This window comes from Hypomesus transpacificus, unplaced genomic scaffold (assembly GCF_021917145.1).
Source record: "Hypomesus transpacificus isolate Combined female unplaced genomic scaffold, fHypTra1 scaffold_65, whole genome shotgun sequence".
Taxonomy (NCBI): Eukaryota; Metazoa; Chordata; class Actinopteri; order Osmeriformes; family Osmeridae; genus Hypomesus; species Hypomesus transpacificus.
In genome coordinates, this window is record NW_025814037.1 from 275,945 (window position 1) to 298,974 (window position 23,030).

A 23,030-nucleotide genomic window follows, 5' to 3' on the forward strand; every position below is an offset into this window, starting at 1 on the left:
TCCCAGTCCCGTCTTCTACTTCATCACAGCGTCTGGAATTAGAAGTCATGAACTTATTGTCAGCACCAATGTGAACGTTGAATGCGTGTAAGCCATAGTTTGTGGGATCTCCAAACACTTACTTACCGCTCTCTTTCGCAACTCCAGCACCTTAAGGCGCTCCTCAAGGTCTTGAAGTTCAGCCTGTGTTTGGGCCACCTGTAGGTCCATCACTGGCACCTCTTCAGTGTGTCTGCCCTGTGGTCGCCTGAACAGGAGAGCCTCTCGCTGGTTCTCTTCCAATGTCTCCATCTTCCGGAGCATAACCTGTAATGTGTCTGTAATTAAAGACAAGTAAAACAAGTTTACAAGAGTTTGCATGATTGGCATACACTGTGGTTCTTCTAGATTAGCTGTAACATTGATGTACATAACAAATGTTACCTTGATTGGTCTTTGCCCAAGATGGTACAGCTGAATGGGGTATACAAAGCATTAGTAAGACATCATTTGTTGTTTTGACAAATATGTTTCCCCCCACGATCAGAACAACTTAAGTATGCCTTACAATTAGGTATGCCTTACAATGGCAATGGTATGAGTATTTTTTTGAGTGTCTTATATTTGCACTTGCCTGGCTGCCAGCTGTTTTCCGGGGCGCCCTATGGGTTCTCCTCCACCAGACCAGAGTTGACACCTAGAGGTATGGCATCTGGTGATGCAAACGTTTTAAGTCATACTTTTGCTTCAAAGCATAACCTTTAGGGTTGCCATGGCTCATACAATTATTGTCACTGTTATAAACGGTCATTCATTACTTTACCATAATTTCCAAGGGACACAGTACTTGTGATGGTGGTCGGATCACCTGTACAGAAATGAAAGTGGAATTTAGTTTACGTACATAGTAGCCTATTAGTATTGATATTGAAGAAGCATCGTATATGTGATATGTTCGAAAGCAGGGCCCCACAGCGTAGCGTCGCACATGTGTGATTCTGAACATTCCAACCAACTATTTTCCGATGGGCAGAAACTATATGATAAACACTACAGTGTGGCTTCAAAATGTACAATTAGTAGGCTAACAAGTAACACTAGCAAGTAGTAGCATTGGTACGAGTATTATCTTAGGTTGCTAGGTAACGGAAGCTAATTAAAGCTACATAGCTTCCGTTTTGGAAAAATAACTCACGTACTCTGGTGAAAGTGACTGAAATATTTAGAACTCACGCATCTAAAGGTTAAAACGAATACACTTATCCAAAAACAAATGTCATGTACAAATTGGAAGAATTAGTGACATGATACTTTTACAGACGCCATTGCTGTGCATGCCATGACCGACTGTGAACGTGATCAGCCACGCGCTAGCGTCTTTGAAAATTCAGGGCTAGCTACTGTAGCTAAAAAAACTATTTTGGGACAAGGTTTTCTAACAGTTCTGAACATTTATTTTCAAGGATTCTTTTGAGGGTGATTTTTCAGACGCTAAACTTTGATAACATGTATGCATTTTCAGTATTTCAAAATAACTTTCTGGAGGGTTTAACCTAGCTAGCGAAATCCTAACGTAAACAATGTGAATCTGATATAACGCTATAAACAACTCAATTTCAAACCTATATGCCCCATCCAATTTCTAAAAATATGTTTATATATTTAAAACTATGTCTGTAAAGAAACTCACCTTTGAAGTAACTTATTTCCAGGTAAAATCCATTGTGTGAAAGACGGTAGGACCCCGGCAAAAACTGTTTAGGAAGCCCAGTTTCAGCTATGCGTTGAAATGGGCATGCGCAAAGTTGTTGCTCAGGGGCAGACTGAGGGGCAGGTTTGCTAAGGAAGAATTGTAATATTCTGTGATGACTTCTTGTCTTTGAAAATGAAACTCTTAAGAGTCGTTTACCTTTTGGTCACATTTAACAATTTTGTATTACAAAACTATTGGAGCACAAATTTGCATTGTGTGTCATACAGCTTTGGTGTGCTATAGCCTACAAATAATGTTTGCTTAATCATGTTACTCATCACACATTGATTGCTTTTGTACATGTTTATAGTAAAGAATGAAAGACTAAATTATATTCCACATTCTGTCTTTTTTAATTTACGCTGTGTCTGCATATGAGAACATTGATGACCAATGACCTGCTGGGGCTGAGCAGCACATGAATTACATGCAGTGTCTACATTTATATATATAAACCACTATATTGCACTCAAGAACCATTGTCCTGCGACAAAAATAAGGTAACCAGCCGACCAAGGGACGACGTCGCTGCAACGTTGTCCACGGGTCTAAAAATAAGGTAACCAGCCGACCAAGGTACAACGTCGCGGCAACGTTGTCCACGGGATCAAAAATTAACGTAACCAGCCGACCAAGGTACAACGTCGCGGCAACGTTGTCCATGGGACCAAAAAATAACGTAACCAGTCGACCAAGGTACAACGTCGCGGCAACGTTGTCCATGGGACCAAAAAATAACGTAACCAGCTGACCAAGGTACAACGTCGCGGCAACGTTGCCCACGGACCAAAAAATAACGTAACCAACCGACCAAGGTACGACGTCGCGGCAACGTTGCCCACGGACCAAAAGATGACGTTACCAGCCGACCAAGGTACGACGTCGCGGCAACGTCGTCCATGGGACCAAAAAATAACATAACCAGCCGACCAAGGTACGACGTCGTGGCAACGTTGCCCATGGGACCAACTGGCAACCTTCCCTTTATAACGTTGCTACGACGTTGCCACGACGTTGCCAGAAGGTAACGTCGCGGGTTACCAACTGAGCACTTACTGGCAACGTTGCCGCAACGTCATGTGTTAGCTGGGTAAACGTCAGCACACGTTAGCAACAATGCATACATATGCCGTTCTAGTAAGACCGACAGCTATATCAGCGAGCCTTCAGCATTAGTGCCGTAGCTAAAAGTTGAGGCTACTTTTCGCTAGGTACCTTACTCACATTTACATTTAGTCATTTAGCAGATGCTCTTATCCAGAGCGACTTACAGTACTCAAAGTTTCCCCTTCGTTCTTTTGGTGAGAAGTCTCAAGAGCTAGCTACTTACCCGGCGTCATGGAGCCGACCAGTTAAATAGTTGTTTAGCACTAGCGTTGCTACATGCATAATGCAGAAATTATATGTTAGTTGTTCATCATCATTTTGGATTAATATGTAATGTAACAAATTATTAACAAATTACCATAACAGCATGTGGCCAAACAAGTTACAACTAAACAACATGAACCTCAAAAGTGCAAGAGTGTACCTGTACAAAAGATCAGAGTGCAGGCGGTCCAAGGACACCAGGAGTGTCTGGGTATTGTATGGGCCAAGACTGGGAATGTGGGTGACTACACCATTCTCTGAAATGGCAGCACAAACAGTGATGTTTCCCCCGAGCTGGCCTGGAACAAGCTCTATATATTTGATGGAAGCATTTATACTGCTCCATTGCTCCTGTCAGCTAACTAAACTTACTGTGTGATTGGTGATCGGATGTGTCCCCTTGTTTTGTAAAGTTCTAGTTGCACCTGACAATGACTGTAAGCAGATGATCCAAGAGATCCATATTACAGTATATACCATTATGTTTTTCATAGGGCTGTGAAAAATAACGCGTTAACGCGTTATGATTAAATTACAGGATTAATTCGTTATTTTTGTTTAACGCATTTAACGTAATATAACCACAATTCCACCCAATCTCCAACTTCTGGATGAGAAGTTTGTGTTCCAAAAAAACAAAAATGGAACATCCAATAAACCAAAGTGATATGCACACTCTGCGGCAGGGCTCCAGACTGCGACCAAATGGTTGCATTTTGCGACCAGTTTTTGAGACAGTGCGAGCATTTTTTACAAGCACTCGTGCATGTGCGACCTACAAATTTTGAATTCATTGGGTGTGCACAATGTCAGCACACGTTAGCAACAACGCATAGATACGACGTTCTAGTAAGACAGCGATATCAGCTTTCCTTCTGCATTAGTACCGTAGCTTAAAGTCTAGGGAAGTTGAGGCTATTTTTCGCTAGGTACCTATAAACCTAGCTAAAAGTCTTGGAAAGTTTAGGATATTTTTCGCTAGGTTCCTACGAACATGTCTTAATCTGCCAGACAAGTGGGTGCCCCTTCGTTCTTTTGGTGAGCAGTTTCACGAGCCCTTCTTACCCGGCGTCATGGAGCCTAGCAGCTAAATACTTATTTAGCACTAGCGTTGCTACTGTATCCCTGCCTGTGTTTGAGCTGTTGCGCTGTTATACTCGGCAAGTATCGTGTTGTGCTGTCGGAGGACTGATCGAAAAGTGCATCATACATTTAAGTCATTTAGCTAAGACTTGCATGTACAGTACGTAATGTGACATTAAATAATGTATTTTAACTCAAGCTTATATGGTGCGTCGCAGGGGTGATTCTAGGATCAGACCTTTAGGGGTGCTCAACCTCCAATGAGAATGTGACATGAATACAGTGCCTTGCAAAAGTGCTAAACGTAAACCCCCTTGCTAATATAATCCCTAATTTCACTGGATAACAATTAATAAATGTATGTATTATTATGCAAAATATTGAACGAAAAAACGAAGGATGTCCCTTTCTTCAGGAACTACCAGCATCAAATGATAATAAACAATATATTTAAGAAAATATTAGGAGTGCTTGAGCACACGCAAAATCAAAGACGCACACTAATGACAAAAATTCAGAAAATCGGCAAATATGTAATTAATCATGATTAATCCACAGAAACCTGTGATTAATTTGATTAAAATGTTTAATCATTTCACAGCCCTAGTTTTTCATGGTATTATGTGCCTGAAAGATTTTGACAGTGGAGTGAACTATTGTGCAGGTGATGATGTACACAAGGAAATTATGCCAATATGTTCTGCAGAGAACAACCACTTGACTGAGAAACAACAGTCAGTTTAGACCAGCAAGATATTTTCAATTGATAGTTGGCCTAATTGAAGGCAATTATACCTAACCATTTCAAAGATGTGCTAAATCACTTGAAATGTGTGCAAACTGTAAGCAATTGCACTTGTCATTTACAAGGAAGTGCTAATACAATTGCAATTTGAATAAAGGAATGAAAAATTCCAATCTGTTGTGAACAAGAGCCAAGCGGTTTGGATGTTTGCACGTGTTGTTTTGAGAATGTCATTTCTGTTTCGTGAAATGAGCCAAAGCAATAGAGAAACTGTAATGTAAGTACCTCAAGAAGTAAACGTAATAAATATAATTTTACTATGACTTACTAATAAATAAATAAATTTAGGGGCCCCTCAGACGCCTCAGATCTTGCGTCACATGGCGAGAACTGGGGCCCTCACAAAGTCACACTGCAGATTCTAAAAGAAGCTACTTACTGCATAGGCATCAAAGCTTTACGAATCCAGCTCTTCTCATGAAACATAAGCAGGGCCGGATTAAGACAATGGGCTTTAGGGGCTGCAGCCCCGGGCCTCGCCACCAGGGGGGCCTCGGGTTGCCGGATGTCGAGTGAGTCAACGGCACCGCGCATAACATTAGAAAAATTCAGAGTGAAAACAAAAACAAAATGTGCGAAAATGTCCGGTCAAGGAAAGCAGAGTGTGGCCAAAATTAGCGATGGGACTAAACTCGAATAGCTTCGGCGACTTTTTATAGTACAAAATCGTTGTCAATCAAAAGGAGATGCAGTCTTTCGACACACCCTCCAATCATCAAGCAGAAGCCCAGCGTCCAGGCCAGCCCACTCCTCCATTCACTCCCAGAGACGGTGAGCGTCCAGAGAAGAATAAAATGGAAGGGAAAAAGATGCCAGGAGGAACTGAAAAAGTCAGGTAAAAAAATAAAGATATTTCACTTGATAAATCTAGGTTCCTGCAAGGGTGGGAACAATATGTTTTCTCAAAAGCCCTGAATCTTTTAGGTAAACATTTGGGTTGTAATTTCCGGAAAATATAACTAAGAATATGACTCCAATGTAATGTTCATATTAGGCTAGGCTACATAAAGCCAAAAACAAATATTTTGCACTGAAATGTATGTAAAAAATGTTGCTTGCGTGCCATGCGCGCTCGCATTAATGTGAAGTTCCGATTTCACCTCACACCAAAACCTTGACTAGGTAGGCTATTAGGTTCGGGTTAAGCACCAAATGTAAATCTGTTTTTTGATATTTTAACGGAAGCTGAGCTTCCATTGCAGTCATTAAGAAATCGCCACTGCACGCAACACTTTTTCTGCTTTTGAGTTCCATTTTCACTATCTCTCAGCCTACTACCTTGAACGGACCACCTAGCTACGTAAACACATTCCCGAATTCAACGGCTGCGTCATTATTTCGATCAGCGTAATGCAAGCGTAGGGTTTGGGTTCGGTGGGAAAAAATTTAAGGTTCGGCCGAAACCGAATCCCATCCGAAAGCCCAATATTCGACCGAATCCTGGATTCGGTGCATCCCTAGTCAATAGAGCATGACATACTGCGCCAACTTCTTTCTTTTCTTTCAACTTGTTCTCTACTTTGAAGAGCTCATTGATGAGTTTGCATTGAGAAAGAGCAGAAAACTGACCTTTTAACATCACTGATGTGATGATGGTGAGTCACATGTTTAAACTGATCATATTTATAGAGTGGCTCTGTGGACTTTAATGCACTGATGTGTCAGTGCACCTGGTGTGGGTTTGTGTGCGTGTCATGATGTGCTTTGGGGCGATATAGGGGCCTCATCCTGGGAATTACTCAAAATGTCTTAATCCGGCCCTGAACATAAGTCATTTAACTCATGGTTACAATGGTAAACCAGCACAACAATGACAATTACCACGCAACAAAACACTACATTCTAAGCAGACACATTTAAAAAACAAAATTCATGAATTTACATTTGCATTTCGAACAAACGGCAAACTTATCAGCAATTGTTTACACTATTTACCGCCTTGCATCATGGGAATTGACTAGCCAATGAGCCACACTAGCTTCATTATTTCACGTCGTTATTTCGTTCTTCAGTCAGCTTGACAGTAAAACCTTCAAATTCTCAAGTAGCTTTTTCGTTTTTTTTCCATTAATACTCCAATTGATAATTATTTGAATAAGAGTATAGGGCTTCAGAATGTTTTGGCAGTAATTAAGGATACAGCTTCAATAACAAAAAAGATTCAATGTGCAATGCATAATAGATTTTCATAGACATGAATAATTAGAATGAGATGGATGTAAAAAATTTAACCTGTAATGTACTTTAAAATTATTTTGACTGCTTTTGCTGTATAATAATAGAAAACATACATCTTACTCCAGAAGAAATGTATACCATTTCCTGTTTCTAAGCATACTTCTTAAAAGTATATCAAAAGTGAACTATTTTTAAAGCATACTTAAAAGTACATCAAAAGTGAACTATTTTCGAAGTATTCTCCTTAAAAGCATATCAAAAGTGAACTATTTTTAAAGCATACTTAAAAGTACATCAAAAGTGAACTATTTTCGAAGTATTCTCCTTAAAAGTATATCAAAAGTGAACTATTTTTAAAGCATACTTAAAAGTACATCAAAAGTGAACTATTTTCGAAGTATACTTATTAAAAGTATATTAAAACTGAACAATTTTCTAAGCATACTTCTTTAAAGTCTATCAAAAGTGAACTAAAAGTGTACTATCCATATTTTAGTATATTTATAGTATACTTTAATATACTTCTTTTTTGTAAGGGGCATCATACATTTAAGCAATTCAAGACTTGCACGTACAGTAAGTAATGTCACATTAAATAATGTATTTAAACTCAAGCTTGTGTGGTGCGTCGCTGTTTTCAATACCACAGCCTAAACTTTATGTCAATCTGTTTGTGAAAACGGCTAATATGCCCTGCACTAGCACTAGTTAGCTTGCCATAGGCATTTCTCATATGGACAGATGACAGGAAATTGTGTTTGTTTTCGCTCATTTAATCCGTTCGACCTCATAACATGTTTCCATATAGTTGAAATGTAGGCCTATATCAACAAATGTGTGGACTCAGATATACATAACAAATCTGCAACCAACGCAAGCACACCCCACAATTTCCCCCAAAATTGTACCCTCTCTAATTAGGATATTATTATGTGACTGCTGAGTTGGTTAACCCTGAAAAGAGGCATACTCCCTGTTTTCCATTCCAGAAAGAGAGGTAATGAAAACTTTGGGACAGTGTCCATAGTAACTTACTCTGTAAACCTAACCTGCTCGCTAGCAGGTTTTCCATGAAAAACTGCGTATCTTCCTATCCACTCCCACTTTCTGAGCCTAATAGCTTTGGCAGACATGGGATATCCTTTCCTGGTTCAGCCGACCGATCTCAAACAAAATTTTATTTGCTTACTTATACCCCGGGAGAGGATTTTAAGACTGCGATTCGATGTGTTTTAATTCCCTGATGAATACCTAAGTTAACGTTACCGTTTCCCATCACAATCTGTAATTTATTTTAGCAACATTCTCAGCCCTTACATCGCTAATGTAACACACCGTGGACGTGCACTCTGAACCGACTAAACGCTTTTTGGCACTGAAATAAAGACAGATAATGTAAATTGTATTTGGTCTTCTTCATTACCTACAAATAGAAATCCAACAATGGCATTAACGGCTATTGTTCCTACAATTTACATGATTCACCTGTGACCATGTACTAGGGTTGCACGATATTGACAAAATGTGATATTGCGATATTGAGCATGAATATTGCGATATCGATATTCATTTTGATATTCTTAAACATGTGTGGCAGTTTGCAATAACCCATCGGATGTCGTGGCCACTCATTGTTGGCTATAAACCAAAAAAGATCGAAAATCGGTTTTCTGTCAAAATTGAGATTTTTGATGGTTGTTTGTATAGTTAAAGGGACGGTTGATTGCAGAACCGAATTTACCTCGTCACAGTTGAATAACGACAGTTCAGTGGGTAAAATGGACATACAGTGAACCTCGAAGTCCATTGACACCTCTTGTTTCACCTCTTGTGAAACAGTAGTTCTTGAAAAATTCCCCGCTGCGACGTCCCAATGGGGCTTCACCTTTTTTTGGCTCTGGTCTGTACCTTTGTCATGCCCCAAAATTTGCTGCGCGCTGCTCTATGTACTTCCACAGAATTACAAAGAAGAACATTTTTCTAGCATATTGAAAATGGACTACGGGAATGAATGTAGTGTTCCAGACTGTACAGGGAATGCTGACACTTTTCAGAGTCTTCCTAAGGAACCAAACACTCAATGGGCTGTGTAATGTAATTGTCTATGAGAAGATCTGTGCAGTTCGACCCTCAATTACACATTTGCTCAAACCATTTCACCGAGGACAGTTTTGAATGAAAACCTTGGACAATTTAAAGAAGGATTTGCTAAGCTGCTGTTGCTGAAAAGAGGTGCAGTTACAACCATATGCTCATCACAAACGCAAGCTGTGAGTATGATTTTGTCGCTAACAGTTATTAGCAATGCTAACGTCTCCTGTATCTATAGGTAGAATGGTAAATACGTGTCTCAACACATCAACGTACCTTACTTAGCAATTGACTCTAGCTAGACTAGCTGTATTCGGCATTAGAAGGGAAGTTTTCGGAAAAATTGCCAGAAAACAAATAGCAGTCAAGACTATAGCTAACGCCTGTGTAGATCATCTGTTTGAAAGAACTGGAGAAAGGCAGGTGCTAGATACAGGATTATGTCAGCATTGCTAATAACTGTATCAACAAAATCATCCTACAGTTTGCGGTTGTGATGAACATAACTAAGGTTGGAACGCACCTCTTCTCAGCAACAGCTTCAAAGCAAATCCTGCTTTACATTGTCCCAGGTTTTCAAAACCGTCCTTGGTGAAATGGTTCGAGCAAATGTGTAATTGAGGGTCGAACTGCACAGGAATCTTCTACGCTAGAGCTACGGTATAGACAAACATCAGCCATGCCCGTCGAGTCAATATTAGCTAGACTCTAGCTCATCTGCTTTTTATTAACGCTGATTTGCAAGGAATGCAAGAACAACTAGATAGCGAAAAACACCTAGACTGTAGGCATATAAACTAATTAAGCTTGCTAACGCAAGAGCATAGGTCGAATGTAGTTTATTGGCAATGGGGCTAACGCGTTATTTCATGTTCCTGACTGTGTTTCATTCGAATAAATAACCCGTATTACATGTAAATCTACAATTCACGATGCATGTTTGTCCAGATCTTTGTCAGGTTATTTTTCAGCAAGACATCTAGAGCTAACTGAAGCTGAGTTGAATCACGATATAGTTTGCTTAGCTGTAACGTTCTACCCACCTAAGTCAATCCAGTTTGCTTCTACAACAGAAGTAGAAATAACTAACGTTATCATTTCAAATGATATCTAGACAATCTGTTGAAACCAGTGTTGTGTACACACTATATTTATTTGCACCTTTTTATTTCAAGTCTCCACCTTTGGTGTTTCAGTGAGTACTGTTGGCCGTGTTGGGTTTTTGCTCCGCATCTTCATTCGTTGAAACCCAACCAATCAGCGCGCAGCTTATTTAAATATTAATGAGCATACCATAAAACCTTAAGGAACAGTCTGAAATACCCCCCAAAAACAGCCTATTACCCCTTTAACTTCTTAAGAGTCCTGTTAAATGTGCCTAAAAACAGCATACCCAAAGTTAATTGAAAGCTGTTCTTGAGCCATTTGGAGTACATGCATGAAAATTTAATTTTTTGAAAGCTGACACTCTGAAGTTATTTCCCATGTTGTCAGGACCCCTGTCAGTCCTACTGGTGTTGAGTAATAGAAGTTTGAACACAAGGAAAGTGAAAGTTTCTATTTCCGCCTAGATTTTGTTTTGAAACAGAGGCCTGAAGAGGCCTAGAGGTAGTAGGTGTTAGCTGGAAGACAGAATAGGACCACAGCTTAAAGCCTAACCCAATTCAAATCAAAAGTCAAACATAATACAACACAACACTCATCATATTTGCCACATGTTTTTCTAAGAGTACATCCAGGCGATTTCTAAAAGGGCCTTTTGGAGACTCCAGAATGACCCTTTGTAACCAAGGTAAAATTCTTAGGGTAAAAAAGGTATTCTTTTTCATAATTGCTATCTGTAATGAAAGGTGGTACTTAGAACTATCATATATAATAGCTAAATCCCCATTAGTATTACTGAAACAAAAATTGAAGCATGAACACATTGGAGTGCTTTATCTGATTCCCAGGATTGGCGTACAAAGAACACTGATTCTGTCAACCATTAGGGGAGGGCGATATGGCCAAAATCTCCTATCACGGTATGAGTAATTTTATATCACGGTTACGGCATACATCACGGTATAGTAATTGATATAGTAAATATAGTCAATTAAATTAAGAAATTGTACTATATTACCATACCGTACTTCATCATCACACTTGATTATTTATTACAAACAAAAACAACTGCCTCACATGAGACAACACTTGAGTTAAAAACAAGGCTCAAAGTTACTAGTACGAGCATTCCGATTGGCTGATGCGCAGTCATGTCATCCGCGTTGTGACCTAGTACTCACAGCGCAATACGGATCCATAATGCCCTCAGACCAACGGGGGGGGGGGGTTAAAAATAATTCCTTCGTTAATAATTTGTTACACAGAACTTTATTATATTAAATATTCATCCAAAATTATTCACACCTTCACAAAATCAACCACAAACAAATAATTTCTGCATATGCAAGTAGCAACGCTAGTGGTAAATAACTCTTGAACTGGTCGGCTCCATGACGCCGGGTACTGTAAGTAGCTAGCTCCTGAGACTTCTCATCAAAAGAACGAAGGGGAACCTTCGATTAAGACATGTTCGTAGGTACCTAGCGAAAAGTAGCTTGAACTTTCCTAGATCTTAAGCTAATGCTGAATGCTCGCTGATGTAGCTGTCTGTCTTACTAGAACGGCGAATGAATGCGTCGTTACTAACGTGTGCTGACGTTGTGACTATGTATGTGAGAAAGACGCGTAAGTGACAGAGAGACGTAGGGAGAGCAGGGAAAGGAAATGCAGCTGAAAGAATTTGCTGCATGTTTAACCTAAATAGTGTTAAGAAACGCAATATGTGGCGGCCGGTGTTGATTCTGTGGTGCATCGCCACAAATTAGTTTGTGCGGGAAACACTGAAAAGTATACCGCGGTTGAAACGGTATAGCCAAATCTCTCCCGGTAGACAAATTTCTACCATTGCACAGTATATACCATCATACCCCCCAGCCCTATCAACCATATTGCGCAATCGACTTTTATTTTGAAGGCTCCAGCGATACATAGCAAATGGGGTATCTTCATTTACAGCTAGCGCTAAGCTACAAGGCTAACTAGCTCATATCAGAGCCAGTCGAAGCCAGTAGGAGATATTTGTTCAGAATAAGTGTGTGTGGGGGGGACGCACAGACCTAGTTGGCTTTAGAGGGCTGTCAACGGGGCATGGAAGCTCCTATTGGGTCAATCTTGGTGTCAATCGAAAGGGGAGCGTTCAACTGACATTTTGATGCCTTCATATTGTGAATACTCCGTTGCTAACCGGAGACAAGACCACTTTTATGTGAACAAGTAGTTTCTTCCGTTGGCTAACTTGCATAATGAAACAAAGGATAATGGCTATTTATAAATACATTGTATTTACATCTACGTCTACATTGTATTTGGACGAACTACATGACAGGGTTAGATACTTTAGATCTTTGGAAATGTAACCAGACCAAGTTTGATGAGATATTTTGCATACCTGGACCATGCATACCTGGACCATGAACCATAGAGGGTGAGCAAAACTTATATATTTGTGACCGGACAAAGATGCTGACTGTACTTGCTGTTGCGATTTGATCTTGAAATGGACTATAGCAATGCAAGCACAATAATCATAGCTTTCCAATGATGTATGGAATGTGTACCCTTACAAAAAAGAAGTATATTAAAGTATACTATAAGTATACTAAAATATGGACAGCACACTTTTAGTTCACTTTTGATATACTTTTAAGAAGTATACTTAGAAAATAGCTAACTTTTGATATACTTTTAAGTATGCTTTGAAAATTGTTCACTTTTGATATACTTTAAGGAGTATACTTAGAAAATAGTACACTTTCGATATACTTTTAAGTATGCTTTGAAATTTGTTCACTTTTGATGTACTTATAAGTATGCTTTGAAAATAGTTCACTTTTGATATACTTTTAAGAAGTATGCTTAGAAACTAGGCTGTACATTTCTTCTGGAGTAGGATGTATGTTTTATATTATTATACAGCAAAAACAGTCAAAATCATTTAAAAGTACATTACAGGTCAAATTTCTTAGATCCATCTCATTCTAATTATTCATGTCTAGGAAAATCTATTAAGCATTGCACAAATAAATTTGCCGTTTGTTCAAAATACAAATGTGACTTCATGAATTTCGTTCTTTAAATGTGTCTGCTTAGAATGAAGTGTTTTGTTGCGTGGTAATTGTCATTGTTGTGCTGGTTCGCCATTGTAACCAGGAGTTAAATGACATTTCATAAGAAGAGCTGGATTATTACGACTCTTAAGTTTACACAGTAATTGGCTTCCTACAGCTAAGACATCTACAGTGTAACTATGTGTGATCGCTTCTCGGCCTTTTGGCTCAGACAAGTGTAGTATCTGTTCTTCATTGGACAGGTATTGACCCGCCCCCGTTGATGCCTGATAGGGTTTCGGCCCCTACGCCAGACGGGGACTTGTCCCCTTTTTCAGAGCTTTGGGCCCTTTGGTGCTCAACGTTGCTGGTTACCCGAGAAGCAGGCCAGGCTGCTAGAGGGATTGACGGTTGGACGGACGGAGGGTTGGACGAACGGAGGGCCAGACGACCTGAGGATTGGAATCCTCGCAAGAGGATCAGAGATCCTCACCGAAGGGCAGCCTGGGAAAAGTGGCGAAGGGATGGTGCCTTCCCAGGAGCCGTTGGGATTGAGGGCAGAGGGCCAGTCGCTCGACTCCACTGACGAGGACGACGGGAGGAGAGGGAGACGGAGCCATCGGGGCGAAAGCCTGGATCGACCCCGTCGAACTTGGACTTCCACTTGTAACCCCCTAGGGGGCAATCGATATGTGTGCCGCCTCGGCGGCTTTTGTCCTGTACCCCCTTGTGGGGATTCTGTATATGTATTTGACTGTCTTTGTTGATTGTCTTTTATTTTGAAAAGTTATATTTATTGATCAGTACTTATTTTTCTTAATTTTTTCTTAAAAAAAAACTACTGACTCAAGCTCAGTGGCGTTTCAGGGGCCCCTGAACATTAATTTAAATATATTAGTAGATCATAGTGAATGGACGTTTATTAAGTTTATTCTTTAAGTACTTTCAGTAATTGAAGGTGCACTTGAAAATATTGTAAAGTACACTTTGAGGCACTTTTAAGTATACTTCACGAACTGAAAGTGCACTATGCAGGTTACTTTAAAGTATTCCTAAGTATACTTTTAAGTACTTTAGAAAGTATACTTTATGAACTGAAAGTGCACTACACAGGCTACTTTACAGTATTTAAAAGTAAACCTCAAATACACTATAAGTGTACTTTAAAGTGTACTAAATGACCTAAAAAGTGGGCCAATTCAATTTACTTAGTACAAAAATAGTATATAAATAAGTACACTGCTAGTACACTTTAAGTTACATGATAATAGCATACCTTTTTATACTGAGTATACTTACAAAATAAACTTGAAGTATACTTCAAGTTTATTTTAGAAGTATACTGTCTCTCCACCTTCAAGAGAAGGCTCAAGACGCACTTGTTCCGGGAGTACAACGGTACTTAGGAATGGTTTGTTGAACCCAACGCTAGTTTCCTCAAGGATCACAATCAGTGTTGCCAGGTCCGCGGTTTTCCCGCGGAATTGGGCTACTTTTGAAGTGTTGCCGCGGGTTGATTTTTTTGTCCGCTGGTTCGGGTAGACCTATATTGCATGCAAATTACATTAATATCTTTAAATACAAATTTATATTTTAAATGAAATAATTTATTTACGCCAAAATCCTACCAAACTGACTCCAGATCAGCACATGGACATGGGGCATGCACACACGCACTGTGCGTGTGCACACGTGCCTAATGCTCTCAGTGTCCTGAGAAAACCTCCTGAAAACTGCTTTTAATGCTGGCATACTAAACATTTGGTGTTACTTTGTAGATATTACAACAGATTTGGCAATGAAAGCAATGCTGTTGGACTTTAAAAGCAGTGTATATGGTTTGGCAGGGGCATATTATGAGTTCTGATACTGGGCTGGTTTTTGGGCTGGTTTTGATTGGCCATTGGGCTGGTTTTGTCACACAGACCTGGCAACCCTGATCACAATGACTCTTGCTTAGACTGTTGCTCTTGTTGGTTAGTGGTAGCTGATTTAAACTGTTGTATTCTATTTTATCCTATTTGTATTGCTTTCCTACAGGTACACTTGCACTCATGAGATTCATGTTGTGTAATTGTAATTTGCTTAACTACATTCTCTTATGGTTTCTTCCCTTTAGCACTTATTTTTGGTTGTTCACAATGTGTACTTCTGTTTTTGGCTACCTGCAATGCTTTGGGGCTATCTTGTTGTTGTTATTATCAGTGACCTATGCACTTTGTAAAGCTCTCTCTTGGAAGTCGCTTTGGATAAAAGCGTCTGCTAAATTAATAAATGTAAATGTACTTCTTTTTTGTAAGGGTAGCAGTCTAAAAATATGTGTTTTCTTAGTGAGTGCGCATTAACTTGGGCAGGAGGAGGGCTCGGTTCTGTAACGCGGGCGGTATTGGACCGTCAACAGGTTCACCTTTGACCATGCACCCGACACCATCTCTTGGTCAGTTTTTGGCACTTGATGCATGAGGTGCAGTTTGTACAACTCATTTACATGTAACTGGGAATACAAGAGATTACGTTATATTTCACAGTTCCACATGGAGAATTCATCTGCCATTAAATGAACATCTCACTGTATACAGCATCCATGCTCTGTTCAACAGGATCAGAATGTGCAAATCGTTTTTTATATTCATTATTCTTATGATGTCAGAGTAACTGACAATTCCACCCAAGCCTGTAAATAAAAGTACATGGGGGAGAGAACTACCAGTAGCTACAATACATTATTCTCTGCATACATTTCTGCGGCAGCAATGTCTCTTCTTAATCATCATCATCATCATCCTGTGATGAAAAGCATTCTGTTGGGGGTAACTGCTACTACAAATTGAAATAGGCACCAATTGATATTAACTTTTTATCATGTCGAATATGATTCAAATCAAGGTTACGTAGAGGCTACAATTACAAGCGTATAGGCCCAAGCAAAATACGCCTTTCCTGTTGCTATTTTATAATTATTAAGTCCACCTTTTTCTCTTGTAATATTAACGGACAGTGGGGTTAAATGTTCAATGTATCAGCTGGCTATTGCATTCAAATGCATGCATTGAATCGGCAGCAATTGTTTCCCATGCCAATTGTATACGCTGCTACAGCCGTGTTGCTTTTTTCCAGAATATGTGCTTAGATTGACCATAAACATAAAATAAAACTTATATCTGAAGTGTGGTGAAGTAGGACGTTTTTTGTCGCCGGGTGCCATGGTGGATCCTAGTATTGGAGCTCCATTGATGTTGGCTTTAAAGTCCTCATGTCCACGCTTAACTCTGAGTTGACGTACTCCGAGTTGACTTAACAAATTCAAATCAGCTTTTCTGGAACCGAAAAGTCCTAGATCAACTCAGAGTTCAGGGTTAGGTTCATGGTTTGTTAAACCCACTACCTGTAATACCCCCCTGATGTACTATGCCTAAGCAGTGTTGGGGGTAACGAGTTAGAAAGTAACGGATTACAGTAACGATATTACTATTATAGGTAACAAAGTAAAGTAACGCAATACACTAATATATAACTACACTACTTTACTAGACCTCGAGACGCGCTTTCCTGTGTTAAACAAGCCATTTTTGCTGGTCCGAAAAGTTTTAGTGGCGTTTGCATGCTTGCCTGTGTGCTTGCTTGTCTGGGCACCGTTGCCACAGAGACCGATTTGAGTGACATAGCTGCTGATGCGTAGACATTAGGCGCGTTCGACATGGGCTGCCTTGAATCTGAGAATGCCATTGGCTGCTTCAAGTCAGCCGGGCTGCAGGTGGTTGCAGACGACGCCGGCGCTGCATGAAGTCGAACGCACCTATTGACAACCCAGTATCACATGATGCTAAGTTGGCGTAGAAGGAGGGAAGCGGGAAAATGGATGAGACGGAGACAGGAGGGTTCAGCAAGTGACGATATTCTCATTATTTTAACTTTGTTGCTCGAAAGGACAAAAATATTACAGTAAAATGCACTCTATGTCCAGGCGAGAGGTGTCTTTCAACTGCTGTCAACTCAATGAGATTTTAAAGTGAGGCATATTTATTTGGTCAGATAGTGTAGACAGGCTTAATATTCGTTCAAGTGAATGGCTGAGTTTTATATGCCATTTTGTTTTACATGTTTACAATACACTATGTGGAAAGGCTAAGAGATGCCGTTAATTGAAAATTGAAAAATAAAGTGATGAAAGGGCCATGATGTTTGTCCATGTATCTTTGCGGTAAATTTCGACATTTGCTTAAATATTTGAACTAGTACTGAAGTTACTTTTCAATTAGTAACTAATAGTGAAGTTACTTTTCAAATGCAGTAACTAGTTAAGTAATCTAGTTACAATTTTCAGAACTAACTAGTAACTAGTTACTTTTTCTGAGTAACTACCCCAACACTGTGCCTAAGCTATGTTGTTTACTTCTGTAATGTTAGTTTACATCATAGCATAGCCAGCATATCTTGTTTTAGGAAAGTTAACATTTGATTGATTAAACATCCCAAAATAGCGTTGACATCTTTAATCCACCTAGATATACCTGTATGATAGCAAGCTAACTAGCTAGCTAGGGAAATGTCGATTTTAACTGGTTTAATCTAGCTACTGTTACATTTTAGTAGTAACTAGCTAGTAATGTATGATTACCATTGACACAAAAAAATTACATTTCAACCACTTTTGGGTCTCCTGGTGGCCACGGGGGCTCCAAGCAGGTGCTTAGTTTGCTTAAAAATCGGGCCGGCCCTGCATACAACTACAAACCAAACCCAAACAGACACACACACTGACCCAGTGTAAAAGTTGCAGTTGGATACACAAGTGCCATGGCGACTATGGTTCCTACAGGAAAGACACTGGTCCGGCCCTGGACCCCAGCAGCCTGCCTCGGAACACAATGGGTCACACACATGCCCCTCCTCCACTGTGAACAACATCAACACACATCATCAACACAAGGACACTTGTTTTATGTTAACTGCTATGGGTCTATCAGCTTGCCTCTGCTTTTTTTCTGTTCTAGCAGGTGCTGCATGGGCACACCTGTGCCCATGTGGGGCTGCTCCTCACAAGGACATAAAGCTGCTCCAGCATGCCCGACGCCAGAAGATTATAAATGTATTACCAAACTTTTTTTTGTTAAGAGTCAATAAACCATGTTGTTCCCTTTTTTATCCCTAAAAACATTTCCCATCATCCCCTCCCAGTCAATCCTTTGGGTCCAGGATCTTACCACACTCTTTCAGAGGCCTGTTAAGTTTGATGTCATTGAGTTTGGTGCTGCTGTTGCCAAACAGGCGAGTCCAGTCGACGGTATGGTAATAGCAGAGCTTGGGGTTCTGACTGAGGTACACACTCCCGTCACTGATCTCCCTAAGAGAGCTCAAGCCCAGAGAGGTGAGGGTAGGAACCTTCATTACCATCAGAGAGAAACGCCTTTGGAGGAGAGGAGACGTACAACTTAGCATATGGTGTCAAAAAACGCTGCAGATGGAAAAGTTGATCCTGTCTTTCTCTACATTATACAAGCAAGTAAAACAGTGATTTATTAATAGGTTAATGAGACTATATTGATTACACCATACAGTCATGCTTAGAACAGGATTACACACACATAGGCCATACCTCTTAATGCTGCACAGGGACATCAGGGGGATGAGAACAGGAGGGAGATAGGGAGAGAGAAAGGGAAATATAAAAAGAAACAGACATAGAGAGAGAAAGCAATAGATTACAGACACCCATAACATGCATAAACAGGGGACCTGACATGAGCTGTTGACACAAAAGCAGGATTTAGTTATGCAAACACCAAGGAAGCTGGACAAGCGAGTTGTATTCTGTGACACAAGGTTAACTACAAAGGCATAATGGGATCAGAGGACATCATAAATGATCCTCTTCTCGCACAGCCACACACAAACACATAGATAAATGCGCACACACACGTGACCACACACACCAGACTTACTTGTAAAGGGACCTCACCTGTATTGTAGTGAGATTGGAAAAGACCGATAGATCTTTCAGTTCCTTTGGCCACGACTGGATGTTTAAGATGTCTGGTGGGTAAACAGCAGACAAAGAACATTTAGGCAAATATAAAACAGATAACATTCAAAATGATTAAATGTTACTTTAATTAAGTTCTACCTGTTATTTCTGTGACAGTCCTGAAGATCTGTAGTTTCTTAGAATCCAGAGGTGGGATTTTTTTAAATTCATCGCTAGAACACATCTCAGCTTCAATTGCATCACTCATCAGACTAAAACATTGCTGTCCTCTTCACCTTTAAACTCACTTACCCAAGAATCCCTGTGATCAGGAAGTGCAGACTGCCCTGGATTTTGGTGCAGTTAATGAAGCTGTCAATGATACTGGAGTCAACCGTCTCTCTGTTTTCCCCTCCTGTACCCTCACAGGCTACAAGGGACAGCCAATGATTTGTTTGTTGGGTAGTTTGTGGGATTTTGGTGTTTCTAATATATTCACTACTAACACCGACTACACTTAGGTTATGGCATTCATGGGTGTGTGTGTTACCTTTGGGGCAAAGTCCTGAACAGGGCTCACACTGCCTCTGGCCTTTCCTCTCGACCTCCTTTTTTTCATGGGGACAACCACTCACACATGAGCTACCATCCACCACGAAGTGTGCTGGGGGGTGGGGAGGCAGAGAAAAATGTACCAAGAGCCTTGCAAGCACAGTTGGATAAATGCTAAATACTATAACACTCACAAACACAGGTACTCACAAGGGCAGCGGGATACACAGATGGACCCATACTGATACTTGGCGTCAGGGTTAGTCTCCATCTGGTAGGAGTTCTTATTGTAGATCAGGGTCTTGGGACACTGTGGCACACAGGCCCCTGTGTCGTTGAAATGACGGCATGCCTGCACATGTAAGTACATACAAACACACACAAGCACACACACACATAAGACAATTGCCACAATAAGTCACAGGCATGAAGAAGTTACACTTTAAATGTTTGCATAAAAAAGCAGGCAAAAACTTTCTGACCCAATACTGACCAACATAACAACAGTGTAAGCATATTCCTAACCAGTACAGAAGGCCGATAAGCTCCAGATAATGGCCAACTACCGTATATTTCAGAAAATAAGCCGCATTTTCTATAAACCGCACCCCACCAGAATGGGAGCTTTGTGTTTGTAATGTGAGTATAAACCGTACTGGAATATATATGCCGCACTTGATACGGGAACATTGATACAAAGCAATGCACGAGTAGCCTATAGGCCAGGGTTCCCCAATTAGATTTCCGAAAGGGGCAGATTTGGTCAGGCATGCCAAGCCAAGGGCCAACATGTTTAGTTTTTTTGCGACAGTTTAATGCGCGGATGTTACTTGTATTATGATTTTATAATTATTAGTAGTGGTGTTCGGAGTCACACGAGAAAAATATATTCTTGAAACAAAATTTGTCCAAAACCGACTATTTAATTATGAAATGCCCCTGGAGCATATTCTGTGCAAACAGTCAGCAACATTCCAGCAAACACAACAGACAGCTGTTCCATGTCGGTTCGGTCACAGGACGAGTCTATTGCTGAGTGAGAATGCTACTCACCTCAAATCGGTGAGTAGACTGAGAAAACCCTCCTCCGCTAAAACTTCGACTCTTTGGGTTGCCGTGTTAGCCGACAGCGGAACTTGCAGCGAACAGCTTAACAACTTTTTTTCTTTTTTCTCTGGTTTAAAACTTAGGCAGCCATGTCGATTGCACATTGTATAAATTAACTCGGCATCGGTAAATAGCTTCTTAGCTTTTGCAAGCTTCCAAGAAACGTGTAACAAGGCAGCTGTTGCGCTCTCTTGCGCCAATGTTGTTTTACACATAGTTAAAACCAAGTGCTTGTATGATGTTAACATGCTTGCAATGTTTTGTTTGCGCTAGTCAGATTTTTCTGTATAGTTTGCATTAAAACTGGCAGCATGAATAGAGTTAAAGCTGTCAGCCATGGCCGCGGGAACTAGGGGTGCTGAGGGTGCTGCAGCACCCCCTGACAGCAGGAGCATTTAAATTGATATGACTTAAAAATCCACCACCGTGGCACAGCTCCGCAGTAGCAGACTGGCCATCGGGAGCAGCGGGAGAAGTATAACGATGGAAAACCAGGCAAAAAATTGGGCTTGCGCGCTATTCCCGCGACTATGCTGTCAGCGTGGGCCAGACATTTGCATTAAAACTGGAAGCATGAATAGAGTTAAAGCTGTCAGCGTGAGCCAGACATTTGGCTCTTACGGGCCTGTGTTACGTCCCAACTGGTTCCCAATTTAACTGGTTCCCTGGCTGTGCGTGCACCTATCAGTCTGCCTCTATCATCAGATTCGTCACAAATTCACAAACATATTACTGGCGATTTTCAAGTCGGATCTCATATTTGCTGCAGCAAATATGAAAGTAAGCCTATAGGCTATGTGCCCACTACATTAGACTAAATGGAGACAAAATGAAACATTCGCAGGCACTACCCGAATGTAAGCTAATAATCAGGTATTTGGGGTTGTTTGGAGGCAATAGCCATATTTACCACAACATCAAAGCTCCTTCTGACACCACATATTAAAAATTCATACTAAGAATGTTGCTGCTAACCCAGACAATACAATCAAAATACGTGTAACACAACATGGAAACATTTGTTTCCTATGTGATTTGTGTAGCCTTTGGCTGACTGTTTCTTCACTACATCTTTTGAAATCAATTCATTTCATAATTGTATATTCTGAAAAAATGTAGTGAGCACTACATTACAGCCATTCACGCCATAATAAATGGAAGCTAAGGCAACATGTTGTTTTGGTTCTTCTGAATCAACAAGTTACCGTAGACACTACCCGAATGTAGGCTACTCATCACGTATTTGGAGTTGTCTCAAAGCAATAGCCCTATTAACCACGATATCACACACCCTTAATGACACCACATATTGCGAAGCGACGATGTAAGTATTACTTCGCAATATGTGGTGTCATTTCTTTGGCTCTCGACGAAGGCGGTCGCATTTTTCCCTCCCCTAACCTTTCCTGCTTGGCTTCTATAGTATTGTCTTGTATATACTCAAGAGACTCTCTCCGCGTCACTCTCCGAAGCAACTAGCTCAGGCCTTGGCCAAGGCCGTTGCTGGAACAACTCCCCTGGAGAGCGCTGCAGTGAGACTCTCTGTAGTCTCTTCCCTTCCCCCTCCCAAAGACACCTGTGGATTGCGTCTCTATCTTGGATCATGACCAAGGATGTCTCCATGGAAATACTATCTGCGACCTGAGAATCTGACTGATTGTGGCCTAGGCGAAGGCGCCAACCCAGGCACACTCATTCACTAACTTTCATCTACTACAGATATGCTATCACACCCCTTCCCCCATCCAACGCTTTCGCCTGCTTGTTCCCCCGGTGTGGCTGGCGGCTCTGCGAAGTTAAATGGAATTGATCTGTGGCAACAGAAAACCCGTGAATTTTCGGTGAAAATCATTCAAAACACAATAATCGCAATTTCTTCCTGCATATCAAGTTCAAGTTCAAGTTCAAGTCTTTTATTTGTCAGGTGCACAGAGCAACACAAGGTTAGACTGGGCACTGAAATTCTTAAGAGAAGACAACGCAAGCACTTGGCAT

The 23,030-nt window shown here is 40.6% G+C and overlaps 1 protein-coding gene and 1 pseudogene across 1 annotated transcript in view; one reads left to right on the forward strand and one right to left on the reverse strand.

Annotated features, from left to right (window-relative positions):
* LOC124466113 (receptor tyrosine-protein kinase erbB-3-like) overlaps positions 1–23,030 on the reverse strand; it is a 147,506-nt gene that overhangs the window by 61,098 nt on the left and 63,378 nt on the right. Inside the window, 8 exon segments of the mRNA XM_047017791.1 lie at positions 18,174–18,306; positions 18,616–18,818; positions 19,008–19,016; positions 19,354–19,444; positions 19,536–19,609; positions 19,689–19,806; positions 19,927–20,040; positions 20,139–20,280. Of these exon segments, the coding sequence (XP_046873747.1) occupies positions 18,174–18,306; positions 18,616–18,818; positions 19,008–19,016; positions 19,354–19,444; positions 19,536–19,609; positions 19,689–19,806; positions 19,927–20,040; positions 20,139–20,280 (884 nt within the window).
* On the forward strand, positions 13,619–13,764 carry LOC124466131 (annotated as a pseudogene).